The sequence below is a fragment of the Plutella xylostella genome, chromosome 2 (genome assembly GCF_932276165.1).
Source record: "Plutella xylostella chromosome 2, ilPluXylo3.1, whole genome shotgun sequence".
NCBI lineage: Eukaryota > Metazoa > Arthropoda > Insecta > Lepidoptera > Plutellidae > Plutella > Plutella xylostella.
Window position 1 is genome coordinate 4,445,900 of NC_063982.1, and position 15,777 is coordinate 4,461,676.

General features: G+C 38.1%; 1 protein-coding gene across 1 annotated transcript; it reads left to right on the plus strand.

The window, feature by feature from the left end:
• The first annotated feature begins 6,607 nt into the window (after nucleotides 1-6,607).
• On the plus strand, nucleotides 6,608-7,159 carry LOC125488715. The gene has a single exon (XM_048622001.1). It carries the CDS (start codon nucleotides 6,608-6,610, stop codon nucleotides 7,157-7,159), a length of 552 nt encoding a protein of 183 aa, XP_048477958.1.
• Nucleotides 7,160-15,777: the final 8,618 nt, after the last annotated feature.

Below are 15,777 nucleotides of genomic sequence, written 5' to 3' on the forward strand. Positions count from 1 at the left end.
TTGTTTTATTCCGGGCTGATGATGATGACTGAAAACTTAGAATTCACTACCTCTAGAGTACTCTAGAAATATGGCCATTTCTTTCCTTCTCAATGACGGGGCCTTTGTGAAATGGTGGTAGATGACTATCGACAAATAATTGTAAAATTTTACGTCGATTAAACCATTTGAATTTGAATTTGGTAAATATACTGATGATCCTTTAAAGGATTATATTAAATAATGCTATTGTGAGCTGTGAGCTACTGAAAGCACCATATTCCACGACTTAATCATCATCATCATCATCATCATTAGCCTATAGCAGTCCACTGCTGGACGTAGGCCTCTCCCAAAGCACGCCACTGGATGCGATCTCTAGCTTTCCGCATCCAATCATAACCAACCACCTTTCGCAAGTCGTCACCCCATCTAGCCGGAGGGCGTCCCACACTACGTTTGCCTAGTTGCGGCCTCCACTCCAGAATACGACGACTTAATAATAAACGTTTATTGTGTCTGATTTCACGGGATTTAGCCATTTAATTAGCGAGAAGTTAGCTCGTAATGATTCCCATGGCCTTATTAGGAAGTTAGAAACTTTTGTAGGATGGATAGGTTTCAAACTGAAGATACATTAAGTATTTGGTTTAAACCCATTTATTTATTACAAAATATAATACATATTTATATAATATATATCCTAATTTAACCATAGCTTAAAAAACTATTGACTTTGGCAAAAAACCTCGGTCAAAATCGTTAAAAGTTACCAAATCGTCAAAAAGTACATTACAAATATTTTTTCTTATCTAGGTGATCATTCTTTTTATCTTTTCCGAAAGGGTATCGTGCCATTAGCACTTTTGTATTATTTTTTAGGGTTCTGCGCCTCAAAAGGTTAACACGGACCCTTATTTTTTTTAACTGAATTTCAGTCTTTCATCATAACCTCTACAGGAATACCGTTCCAGGAATAATTCTGTTACAGTTAGCCCGATAAATTGGGACAGTAGTGGAGCAAACGCTGGTAGTCGAGGTAGTCAGTAAAGGGGTAGTTCTGACTACGGTTGAGGAGACACATCTGCTGGTAGTGGTAGTCAGTGGAACTGGGTAGGTAGTAACTGATGTTGGGTAGGTAGTCAATGGTAGTAGGCTGCGACTGCGATAGAGAGACAGGGTTTCGGCGTTCTGTGTCTGTAAAGAAAGATATGGTGAGGATTTCAAACGGATTTCAAATACAGGATGGTGGAAACCTTTTTTAGTAAACCGAAAAGTCACGTGACTAGTAAAGTTTGTATAGACGAGGGAGATGCAAACAAAAATCGTGAATTTTCAAAAGTCATAGGAGTAGAACAATAGTTGTTCATAACGACCATTTGTATTGTTACCTTGTATGCGGCATAATTACATGCTTTCGATAAATACTATAAGACCTACTGCCCAAATTGAACAACTTTCCCCAATAAAATACCGTGTTAGTATCAGATTTTCTATGTGAAAAGTCACGTGAATTACAACTTAGTCATATGAAAATAAAATTATTACACAAAAAAACTTACAAAAGCAGCCAAAGCTACGCAGACCACGACTACAGTGTTGAAAGACATGATTGAATTTTGAAGAATGATACCTTTTCATTTCTAACCTGGAGTTTTTATAGTATTTTTTTTTATTTATCATACAAAGGCATTACTTGATATCTAGGCTTAATAGGAGGTAACTTAGTTTTATATTCAGGGTAACAAAGCATCCACTTTGTTTACCTATTGAAAAAAAAATATAATAAAATATCAACACCTGACTTTTACAAACAGCTAAGCAGAATTTACTAAGTAGGTAGGTACTCGTCTATCACTACATTAAAAGGGTAGATACATAATATATCTTATGTTAACTGTACGACAACATACTTGGTATATGCTTGGTATACATAAAGGATTGATAAAAGTGTGCACCTGCATTCCCAAATCTATCGTTCAATATGAATTTTTAGGCTTTTGTTCAGTTGTTATTTATCAGTGTGTATAAAAGACACGGTTTTCTACTGCAAGGCATCATTCAGTCATCATCATCACCCTTGATTCCTACACTTCATCATGTCATTCAAAATCATCGTCACTTCTCTGATCGTTATGGGAGTTTTCGTAAGTATCTAATTCGTATCTTTCTATTCTATAATGAATAGCGACTACGCCAGGTTTTCTCGAATGGAAACTTTGCACATATATTATAATGCTACGCAACGAACGAAAATCCTTTTGGTCCGATACGTAAGATACCGATAAGTGGGCATTACCACAACGTAACGAACACATTGTAATAAAACCATGCCCACCTATAATATAAATGAAATAGTTTCAAAATTAACCGGTATTCCTACTGATATACCTACCTAAATGTCTATAACTAATTTAACTCACTTTCCACTTTTATTTTTTCAGCAACTGCACAGAGGCCAGGCTCTCTCCATCCTACCCTGCAACTCACCCCCTTCTACCTGCGGTAGTCAAGCCCCGACCTACAACTACCAACCAACACCCTGTGGTAGTCAAACCTACCAGCCAAACTATGGCTACCAACCGTCATGCGGTAGTCAGGGTAGTCAGCCTGTGCCGCTAGTCAGCCAGCCCTGCTCGGGGTCGGTAGTCAGTCAGACTACGTGCGGTTGTCCCAGTTGTCAGCAGTCTGGAGGTGCCACTTGTGGGTACCAGAAGCAGAATCAGTATTACTAAGTAGGTAGTTTAAACCGCAACAATTTGAAATGAAAATAAAAAAATATTTGTAAAACTTTGTAGAAAACATCGTAAAGGATAAAATTTAATGGTTGTTCTGAAGTTCTGAAATAAAAAATTTAAAAAGATAAAAAGGAAGTTATGTTTTTTTTTTCTTTTTGCATCGCTAGTTGACTTTACACTATCTATGTCGGTAAAGATGTATATTATTCGGTGCAGTAAAATCATGCTGCTACCTAGGTTTTATTCACCTAAAAATATTATGTAAGTCCATAGTCCACGACTTATAATTCAAAGCAAAGCTCATAATAGATATGGTCACGGATGTAATCCCCGAAGTGATAGTCATAGGTGACTCGCAAGCCGTATGTCGCCATGATATGTCGCGAGCCGTATCGCCGGTTGTTGAATGCATAGAATGGGGTTCTACTTACCTTTTTTGGCATAATTTTTTTTGCCTAATCTCGTATTGCATAGTAACGTTTGGTCAAAGTCTCGTTACGCCGAAAATCGTATGGCATAAATCTCGTTTAGTAAAAAGTTATTTCGCATAACATTGTTTAGCCTAATAATGGTATGGCCAAATCTTGAATAGCCTAATAATGCTATGGCATAGGTTTATAAAAAGTAATAATATTCGTTTGGCTTTAACTTTGACGGAGCGTCTCCCTAGATAGCGCAAACTGGTGCCTTGTATTGTTTCCGCTGTTTGAAAAACGCTCCGCTCCGCTTCGCTGCGCTCCGCTTTGGTTTTGATGAACATGTGCACCTAACACGCTCCTCCTCGCTTTGCTCGTCGTCGCACCTATTTTTAGGTTTCGATCTGATGGGGTTTGTAATAATTATATTGGTCGTTAACTTTCGATTTTTTGATCATACAATATCGTGATTTTCGGGATGTAGGAGAAAAATACCACAATTTGTACATTTACTACATACTTAATATATTATTTATTAAGATAACATTAGATGAAACAAGATTATACATAGGTATAGACGAACATAAATTTGAGCAAACGAAACTTAGGTGTTTAAAGATTGTGCCTAAAGAGTTTTAGACGAAACGAGCCTTATGCCACATAAGTCTTGGCAAAGTGATGGTTCGGCCAAAAAAGTTTAGACCATACGAGTTATGCGAAATGAGTTTTGGTCAATAAAGATTATGCCAGATGAGCGGAACCCATAGAATGGACTTAGGGCACAGGTTTCCTCACGATGTTGTTCTTCGTCGTAAGAGCGATGGTATAACATACAATGTATTTAAATTCCAAAGAACTCATTGGATAAAATCTAGTTACAAAAATATTCTAAGAACCCGATAGCGCTTCATACTTCACACATGTTGTTATGGCAAAATGTTATCACACAATATGCAAGCCGCAAACCTATTTGTCAATAACTAATTCGCTAACATATACTTAGCATTAGTATAAAAGACTCAATTTTGCACGCTGAACCATCATTCTTGCATTATCTGTTCATCATGTCTTTCAAACATATCGCTACCTCATTGGCTATCCTGGGGGCATTTGTAAGTATTTATTCATCAATACATAATAATATAATTATGTAAGGACATTCCGATTCTGAAGGCAAAAAGCCTTATTTTAGCGCCGTAAAACTCAAATTTTTGGCACCCAAAAAATAGATTTACGAAAACACTCATAGAGTCGAATGATAAACAAAGAATTTAAGGTTTTGACTGATACTACATGCTTATTCAATTTTCATACCTACTTCAAGCCCTAAGTATGTCCCTTATGAAGGATAACAGCATTTCATCATCATCATCCGAATAATTGCACATAAACCCTAATCCCTAACTTCAGTTCTAACAACCCCAATTCTTTCCAGCTAATCCAAAGCAATGCTAGCTGCCAACCCAGCTACGCGGCCCCGTCATCCTCCTGCGCCTACCAACCTAGCTACGCCTACCCATCCGCCCCCGCCTACCCTCCTTGCGGCTGCAACCCTGCCTACCAGCCGACCCCACAATACAGCTACGAGGTGGCAACCCTAGCTCCAGCGTCGTATGCATACCAAAGCGCCCCGGTGGCAGTTCCAGCGTCATACGGGTACCAATCTTATGGGTACCCCGCAGCGCCTGTCAATCCGCCATCTTGTGGATGCCAAACTGCCCCCGTGCCGCCGCCATCTTGTGGATGCCAAGCCGCCCCCGCCCCCGCGCCCCCGTGCGGGTGTCAGGGTTACGGTTACTACTAAGGTCTGCTTTGAGGAGTAGAGATCCTTTTGTGGGTGTAAGGGTTTTTTGGACTGTTCGGTGGGAATGATGTGATAGTTGGATGTGGTGCTAAATTTACTTGTACGTAATAAACAATTTTCGGCCTAATATTGTTTTTCAATAAATTACCTTAAATTACTGTCGAGCTTTAGGAAAAATCTAGCGTGATTCTTATGTGCAAGCTTTTTCACTATATCAGCTAAAAATCTTCCTTCAAAATTCTTACTGAAAGCCCGAAAGTGGCAACGTATGGTGCAGAGCCGATACTCATTCCATTTACTTAGCACAGGAACCTCACTCATAAAACTCCACCTTGTGGGTTCGAATCGGTCATGTTGAAAAATATGCACGATTTGTATATTTATTCAATTTGTAAGTATGAAATGTAGATTTTATCTTAACCTAACGCGGCCACGCAGGCCCTGTACGGGGCTCTGGTGCGCAGCATCCTAGAAACAAACGCAGTGGTCTGGTCTCCACATGAAGATAAATATATCCTTATGTTGGAGCAAGTCCAGAAACGATTTCTTAGATATTTATATAAGAAAAAGCACGTTTACTACCCGTTTATGTACCCTACTAGATTTCTGGAAGGACATTTAGGTTACAATTCGATAGAGCTGCGTAGGAATTTGGCTTTGGTAAAGTTCATCTTAAACATTATCCGGAACAAGATTGATTGTATGGATCTTGTTGAGAAAACAATTAAATTGTTTGTACCTGATAGGTACCTAAGGGCGCGTAGCCACAAGTTGTTTGCGGTGCCGCCGTCGCGCACGAACCTGTACCGGTGCTCGCCCGTCGCGCGCGCGCTCGACTTGCTCGGCTCCCTGCTCGCCGAAGCACCAGAATGTGATGTATTTGTGGATAGAATGAGTTCGCTGATGAATGTATGTAAGGGAATGTTAGAGAGAAGTATGAAAGTGAGTGCTATATGTTAAATTAATATTGTAACGATTTGGGTTTTGTGTTCCTGTTACAATGTGTGTGTGTAAATAAATAAATAAAAATAAAATAAATAAAATAAATAACCGTAAATTTTTCAGTGCTTGCAATATTCTTTGCTGATTTTGCAAGAACGTGCGCCGGCTTGGCGCCAGTACGCCACTATCTCTTGCTATTGTAATTAATATTATATCTTCATATTGTTAGATAAGTAATTCAATTTTACATTTCATTGCATGCTTTGATATTATAACTGGAATATTGCCTTAATCAATGGTTAAATGTTTTAATATGTACAAAAGCGGTTACTAAGAAAAGCCCGGGCATACAATGTAGTAAGTGCAACAAGTGGATACATTGTGAATGTGCAAATATTTCCGCAGATCAGCTAAGTGCATTGGTTGCGACGGACTCCATTGATTGGAAATGTCGAATTTGCACGGGGAATGTGAAACCAAAACGGCTTTCATGCATTCTACCCGAAGCAGAGGAGGAGGACAACACCGATAGTGAGTCAATACCAACGGCTGCGCAAGACAAATTCACACAGAAAATGCTTAGCGACATACGACGAGAAGTTCGAGAAATCGTTAGAACGGAATTGCAGGTTACCCTACAATATTATTCCGATAAGATCGACGAATACGAAGAAAAAATATCCAGATACGAATCGAACCTTAAAACCGTTGAGAACCAGTGTAAAGACATGAAAAACACCTATCTAAATCTTAAACTGAAGAACGACGTGCTAGAACAGAAGATAAACGCAATGGAACAACGTCAGATGTCAAATCTTATTGAAATTTGCGGCGTAAGTGAATCAGAAAACGAAAACCTACAAGATATAACCTCCAAGATATGCGCTAAGCTCCAACTGAGCTCTGCTGACGCATCAAAAGCATACAGAAAGAAGAAGATGCGACCTAACGTGGCCGTACAAGGACCCCCATCGCCGATAGTGGTGTCTCTGCGCGAAGGATGCCGCGACCAGTGGCTATCGAGCTCCAGGAACACATCCATCACCGGCAGGGACCTGGGACGCGAGGACAGTACCCGCATCTACATACGTGAGTCACTTACACCTACTACAGCTTTCTTACTGTGGAAGTCTAAGAAGGACCTAAAAGAGACAGGCCTTTGTAAGTTTGTTTGGCTAAAGAATGGAGTAGTCTTGGCAAAAAAAACCGAGAATGATAAAGCACACGTCATCAGATCAGAGAGCGACATGGAGAGAATGAAAGAGGTTTTCTCTAAGTGATTGCTATCTATTTCTTAACTAGGTATCTAAATGTACAATGAGATGCCAACATTTCATAACTAAAAATGGATGACATACCCACATCCATAAAGGAATTTAATTATAACTGTTGGAATGATTTTATACCAAAATCAGACAATTCAAACTTACTTAATACACTGAGCGTGAACATACGATCCCTTATAAAAAACTTTGCGCAACTGGAGCTAATTGTATCAAGTAGTAAAAGTACGATACATATCATCGTGATCACAGAGGCGAATATCACCGAGGTATGCAAACCTTTATTTGAGCTGCCGGGCTACGAGATGCACGCCAATCTTCGCCGAGCGAGACAAGGAGGAGGTGTTATTGTGTATATCCATAAAAGTGTAACCTTTACAAAACGTAAATCGTGTTCACGTAGTTTTGAGTGCATAACTGGTGAAGTGTCAACCAAGTCTAACTACAAAATTAACTTGTGTGCGGTATATAGACCTCCAGACTTAAGTAAGGCTATCTTTATTAAGGAATTAGGTCATTTGATATCAACGTGTCCTAAAAATCTAAACTATGTAATGTTAGGTGATATAAACATAGACCTAAAAAAGTCAAATACATTTGTAACACAATATTTAGATTGCTTGTATGGGGAGGGTCTACAGTGTGGTATAACTCAGTATACACGGGTGGAGAAGAAACAAAACATAATTACAAAGTCATGTATCGATCATATTTTTGTTAGAAATGTCAATAACAATACTGTTCGCACCTGTGTAATCAATAATGCCCTAGCCGACCATTATATAACAGGTTTCACAATCGTAGATAATATGCCCAAGACCCCATGTAACAATTGTAAATTTATAACCAAGCTAGACAGCTCTAAAATTGAAACCAATTAACAAAAGTAGATTGGAATATTCCTCTAATGTATGAAAACCCAAATGATATTGTGAACTATATTATAAAAAAATTTGATGAAGTTTATGAAAACAGTAAAATCTCTGTAAAAATAAAATTAGGTAAAAGATATGAAGCTCCCTGGCTAAGTGACAGAATCACCTATATGTGTAAGAAAAGGGATGAACTCTTATCAATATGGAAAAAAGATGAAACTAATCTTAGCAATAGAATTTTGTATAATTTATATAGAAATAAAACTAACAAACATATTAATAATGTAAAAAATAATTATTATAAAAAAGAAATATGTAAAAACTTTAATAACTGCAAAAAAATGTGGCAAATTATCAACAAACTTAGTGGTAAAATTACTGATTCTATAGATGACTTATTAATTAAAACTTTTAAAAATAATATCCCAATTTTGGTTGAAGACTTTGCTTGTGAATTTCGTAATAAGGTTAAAAAAATCTGTACATATTGTGACATACCGTTACTGGATTCTAAAACGTATAACAACAGCCCAGACTTGTCAATGAGAATTAAAATGGCCAGTAATGACGTCATATATTCTATAATTACACATATGAACGACAAGAAAAGCCCAGGCTTTGATGGTATTAGGGTTAAAGATATAAAATCCATAAAATCAAATATAACACCAGTCATCACTCACCTCATAAATACTTGCATCAAAACGTCACTATTTCCAGATTCACAAAAGTTAGGTATAATTCGCCCCATATATAAAAAAGGCATTCGTTAAGACGTTAATAACTATAGACCTATAACTATATTGCCATGTATTGACAAGATAATCGAAAGATATCTTGGCAATGAAATAAACAAATTTCTTATTCATAATAGTCAAATCAATAAAAACCAATATGGCTTTCAGAAAAAACGGAGTACAACACAGCTGTTATCAAAGTTCACTAATGAGGTCAGCGAGTGCATGAACAATCGCGAGCATGTACTCGCTGTCTTCATTGAATTTAGTAAAGCTTTTGACACAATTAACTACGAAACATTATTTTTAAAGCTTCAACAAAATGGTATACAGGGTCCACTATTAAATTTATTTAAAAATTATCACACAAATAGGTTTACAACTGTAAAAATAGCTGGTGAATATAGCACAAGATATCCTACTGAGATGGGAGCCGCTCAGGGGTCCATAACTGGTCCCTTGGAGTACATTTTGTATGTAAACGACATGTGCAATATATTCTCTGAAGGTTCAGTGTATCAATTCGCGGACGACACATGCCTGTTGGTTGCTAACAAAGATGTAATAAAAGCGCAAGAACAAATGCAACATAACTATAATATACTATGTAAATGGGCACACGACGTTGGCTTAGTTATTAATTCACAGAAAACTAAACTATTACACATACATTCTCCGTACTTAAAATCACCATACACCCCCCTTATAAAGTCTCACACTCACCAATGTTTTCATGTAAACCATATAAATTGCATCTGTGATTCCTTAGAACTGACTAGACAACACATGTACTTAGGGTTGATAATCGACGAACACCTCAACTGGAGACCACATATTGATCATGTATGCAACAAGCTTAGAGCCTTTTTATCTAAAATATGTATACTTAAATATAAGATTCCGTTTAACGTACTTAGATTAATGTACTTATCATTAGCAGAATCCATTATAAGTTACGGCATAAGCAGTTATGGTCGAACCTATAAAACCTATTTAGACAACATATATAGACTTCAAATTAGAATATTGAAACATATAGTTCCCAAATCAGCCAGAAAGAATCACATAAAAATCGAAAGCGACTTATTTAATTACTGTAAAATTTTAAATGTATTTAATTTGTTTAAGATGTCTATTATCTGTGAAGGATGTGATAAGATGGATTCACTGGTGAGACGGGAGCGACCAAAGCAGTTGCGTTATTTGTCATACTTGTCTACATACAATTTACCAAGGTATATGAATGTATACGGTTCTAGAACATGGGAATACCTACTACCAATGATATTAAATGAACTACCTACTGATACACTTGAAAGTCTACTAATAAACAGGAATAAATGTAAAACTATAATGAAACAGTACTTTCTCTCAAATTGTAATTGTAATACCTAATTAGCTATTAGTACCTAACATTTATCAACATTAATTTTATATAGTCAACCATTATTAGTGTTTAATGCACAACTTCTGACTGCACTTGCCACACATAAACCCTGCGTGGTTTAAGCGGCAGGTTTTTGTTGTAAACTTTTATGTACCTATTATAAAATGTTTTTGGAAAATAAACGAAATAATAATAATAAATAACTGGGGTGCAAGAGAGTTTAGTAGCTAGGTATATAGGGGGTAACTCTCACTGAGGAACGAACAAAAAAAAAACATGCAATCGGCACTTTTAATACAACGAGATAGAGTGATGTTTAGCGCTGCAGTTTTACTTTTTTTTACTTTTCCGAATCATCGTACCGCTTCGTTAGTTAGTTCGTCGATTTAGGCCGAGTTTTTTGATCCGTAGTCAACTTTAACCATTAGTCAAGTCACTTGTCAAACATGACAGCTGCATACGAATTTTGTTGGATTTTAACTAATGGTAGCCATTTTTGACCAATGGTTGACTTAACTAGGGATCAAAAAACTGGCCCTTAGAGAGAGACCCTCTAGTCTAGACCCCAGGTATCACCTGTTCTCGATATAAGTCTGACACACCCTGGGCAGGTGGGCAGTCAGCGACTGACGCCAATTTAACAGGCCAATGCTTCCACCATGGTGACAAATCCTAGACTTCTAGTTCTCGTGTTCGCCACCGACACGCCAAGGCCGTGTCCCCAGTAGGCAAACTGTTAGCGACCGACTGAGTTTGTGGCGTACCGATTTAGTACGCTCTTCCATATATTTGAAATAACTGTTCCTGCAAGCTTCACTTCACCTTAAAAAGTTTTCCCGTGGGAATTCCGGGATATAAAGTAGCCTATGTTCTTTCCCAGGGTCTAGACAATCTGTATACCAAATTTCATTTAAATCCGTTCAGTACTTTTGAAAGAGACAGACAGACACAGTTACTTTCGCATTTATAATATTAAGTTAGAATTAGGATGGAGTGTCCACACAGTCTGCTATTTTTGCGCTCACTGTACGCATTTTGCAGCGTTACGCGCGCTGACTATCTCAGTGAGCTGCCGACTGCCACCAAAATCAGTTCAAGTTGCAAAAATTTATTTGAGTTTGCAGCTAAGTACCTACCTAACCCAAATCTCACATGGCTAACAGTTTGCCTACTGGGGTCACGGCCTAAAAAGATAACTAGACTAGCCATATCAGATTTTCTACCAGTTAGCGCACACTGATCGATGAGATTATTTTTGAAATTGCTCCGCGATCCTCTGTTTTCTGTCTAGCTAGCCATATCTGCCAAACTCCTACGCTACTTGCCATATTGAATCCGAGCCAGGAACATCGGGTCTCAGTGGTATTTAGTCTGCTTCCGTTTTACGTATTTTGTTTTATGAAAGACAAAATTATCGGTAATTTAATTACATAGAAAGCTAAATCAAACAAACAAAGAATACATTCAGGTGCATAAACTAAGCACGCACAGTAGCTGTGATAATGTCCGTATATAGGTAATGATATTTTCCACGGATTAAAGGGCTTTGTTTAGAGAAAATACTAACAATATGTCTAAGATATGGTCAGTCTTTCCACGTTTCCACTTATGCATTTCCTTTATGTGATAGGACTAGCACTATATTATAGTTTTATATAAAAGGGAAGATGGTGTGAGGTCAAGTATCATTCTTCAATATTCAATCATGTCTTTCAAAAGTATCGCAGTGGTGTTGGTAGTGTTGGGAGTTTTTGTAAGTACATAATAAATTAATAAGTATACCATAGGATGGGTGACAGATTTCAAGTGGTTGTTTTTTGGGGTGGTTCCCGGTTGCTGATTCTGCAGTAGTCGTTAAGCCTAGTCAGAGGCTTTCGGACGGCTTGAAAACATCTGACAGTCGGGTTGCCCACTTACCCGACAACTCTTTCAGCACAAGCTTGCTTGTGTTGGGGTCCACCAACCCGCACTGGGTCCGCGTGGTGGACTGCCCCAGTGGGGACGTGATGGGTTGTTATGAACATGCGACGTATGGATATAGGCCTTTATCTCAGCAGCTCTCTTCTCAGCCTTCGTCATCCAGCTACAATCAATAAACTCTTTCATTTTCAGGCACTCAACAGCCAAGCTCTATCAATCTACCGCCCAACCTACGCAGTTCCGGCGACTACTCTCTGCAGTGGTCTGACTACGGTCGTGCCGACTGTGACTACGGTCGTGCCGGCTGTGACTACGCTGGCTACCTGTGTGACTACTCCGACTACTTGCGGTTGTTCCGTGCCGGTGTATCAGACTACCTGCAATAGGGCTGCTTGTAGAATCTGCCCGCCTTTCATATAAGGGAGATCACGGTTTTTAAACGCAAAATAACTGTAATAATGTGACACTGTAATAATTTTATTTTAGTTCTTGAATTAGCCTTTTATATGTATAAAATAAAAAGTTCAAAACGATCTCAAAAAATAGTTTTGTTTTCTTTCTAGACGATTTTAGGACATGCATTAAACTGGATCTTGAGCCCCTTGAGCCTGATTTTAGCAGATTACTATGTAGCTGTCATGTCCAATGTTAAGTAGGTACAGGTTTTGTTTTCTCTGTTGGTATAGCTTTGTTCGTGTTATAAAAATTAAAATGCAAATTAAAACCATTGATAGATGGATGTTTTAATCTACATTATTAATAATCATACAACGCTCATTTCAAAATCTACAACAGATAAAGCATCAAGTCACATGTGAATTTATAAAAATTGTGGCAATGATTCCAACGATAAGTAAACGATATTGGTAATATTTATTTCAAAGATAATTATTGCATTACTACCTCTTTATAAAGGCTTTGCAGGTATAATCTTGAACAGAAATCAGTTAGCCCTTCATGAGATTAAAGTTAATTCCTGTATCATTTTTGGTAAGTTCCGTTATTTATTTTCAGTTGATTATTTGCTACTTTGCTGGACTCATCAGAGTAGCTTAGTTTTTTTTTGTGTATGTACCTAAATAAAAATAGTGCTATATCACACAAGTTGTTCAGATTGTGTCACCCTCTTTCCGTGGCTTCACTATTTACGGGATATCCTGTATTATCTAACCAGGGGACTTTATTACCCCTTTCACAGTAATAAAGCGAATAGAGTCCGATAACTTAGTTTGCAACATGTAGGGTAAACTACCCTATTGTTGACACCCCTCCATTTATTGACACAGCGCGGAATAATTAAAGAAAACAAGACAACGCTTCGTTCTATTTAGTGATATTTATCTTTGGATGCAGCAGTAATAGTTATTCTGTAATGGTAACTCTCGGCAGTCCTTTTTACAGCAATGGCTGACCAATAAAACATAGACAATTCATGCCTCTCCGTTGCATCTTCAAATTCCGCCATCTTGGATCGCTTTTTGCAAAGGAAAGTGGCTACTTTAAGAAGAAATTTGCTAGTATTTCCTTTAAAAAATTATAAATTTGTTATTTGGACTGAAAAGTGAACAAAATTCCTTTTCCATTTCTTACCTCAAAAACCACTTATTTTCGGTTATAACTTCGAATTTAGGTGGTGTCAAAGGTAGCACTTTCGGTATATTTTCCTAATATTGACATATTGGGTCAATAATTGGAAGGAATGTTTTTTGTTTTCATGTTAATATTTTTGCTTTTTCCGGTAGTATATCCTATAATGATCATGTTAACACTATTTAATCATTTATCCCACACGAATTTCCAATTCATGACACAGTGTCAATACAGTGAAATCCAATTATCGACATAGTGTCAGTAATCTATTTCCCTATTATTGACATGTCTATATATAGGCAAAGTGTCAATAATTAGTCTCATAAACGATAAATATTTTTATGGGAGCTTACTATACTATGACACTCAAAAAATAACTTTTCCTGCTTCACTTCTCAGTCTTCTCACTGCAACCTATACGAAGTCGTCTGACTATCAGTGGCAGGTGGCCTGCCAACTGCTCTACGTCCACCTGTCATCATTTTGCCTGTCCAAAAGTGTCCTGCACACTTCCCACCCAGCTGAATCCACCTCGTAATCTATTAAAACTGGGATTCTGACCCGGCGGGTAAACAATGATCAAGATAGGTGTTAAGATTCACAAAATTGAATGATATCCAGCGGTATCGTTGGTTTCGATTGGGACATTGGACATTACCTTAGTCTTGAACATGTTTATCTACAGGCCAACCCTCAAGGATGCTACGTGTAGTTCTGCGAGCATAAACTGGAGATATCAGAGGCATATTCATGATTCATGAGGTCTTCATCAATACAGATGTGACAAAGCTACACCACACTTTTTCTTTGGCCTTTCTCTTCCAGCAGCTACTTACCAGGTACATGTCTAAGATCAGCCTTGGTCCTGATGGCCAAAAGGCGTGCTATGTCACGCTTGCCTGTTCGTTACCTCCACTCGAGAACTCGATTACTCCAACTGTCTTTCTTCTTGGGTGGCTGGCCTATTGGCATCTCACATTGGTTCTCTGATGGATTGATTACCCCATTTCAGTCCGCATTACGACTTTATATCAGTGGACCTGTTAGCCAAGCCGTCAACACGTTTCTGAACCATATGGCATCAGCAGCAGGACGCACTGGCTGGAACCTTTGAGAAATGCCCAGGAGATCATGAGACGAAGCAGCCTAACTCAGTGGGACTAGTCTGCTAGCATCAGTATTACATGCAGTACATATGGTATGTCAGATAACTAGCTGACGACTTATGGTATGTGACACTTATGGTGTTTCAATATATCACCGTGATATACCAAATAGAGAACCGGACCCATGGTACCCTCCCAAAGGTTTAATTCCTGTTAAAAACGGTTTTTATTACCTAATATCAAGCATGTCAATAATTGGTACAGGAGGTGTCATAAATTGGAAAACGCGTGTCAATAATTGGAAAATAGGGGTTCTTTCAAATTTATAGCTGATAATAAAAAACTAAGACTATAGGGTCATTGTTTTGTCAAAAATATTATAAATGAATATACACCTGAAACCGCTACAGAAAAAAATACCACAATACTAATATTTTATGCGTATTTATGGCCAGTTTTGCAGACAACTCGTCTTAAAGTGTCAATAATTGGGTAGTTTACCCTAAATGATGAGTCAGTTTCAATAATTACAAAGATTTTTATGCGTCCATATCAGCAATGGGGCCACGTCTTGATAAGCTTGTTTTAGTTTGCAAACTTAGCATTTTCGGACTTTATTTAACCGACAACCAGCCAAAGTAGTTAGTTAAATTAACCTTTGCCCCTTCATTTTTTCCAGAAGCCACCATCACAATGACACTACGAACATTACTTCTAACCATCGCCGTATCATCCAGTTTCGCATCAGCCCAGCTGTTCAGAAGAAGCATCCTGCCATCCCCCCCTTTAGTCCAGAACATTATACCAGCCCCCTGCGATAGGGGGTTGAACTTACTCAAAACCGCTTCGAACTTAAACAGAGCCGTAGCGTATCCTCAAGAAGTATTTGTGAATGCACCTTGCAACAGGCCAGTTCTTCAACCGTTTACCAATCAAGTCCAAGTAATACCGAATTCAAGACCAGTGGTCCCAAATACTGTGGTTTCTCCTGTGCCCCAGT

Bases quoted from the DNA above. Each gene is read 5' to 3' on its own strand.
- LOC125488715 (XM_048622001.1), top strand. From the start codon at position 6,608: ATGAAAAACACCTATCTAAATCTTAAACTGAAGAACGACGTGCTAGAA.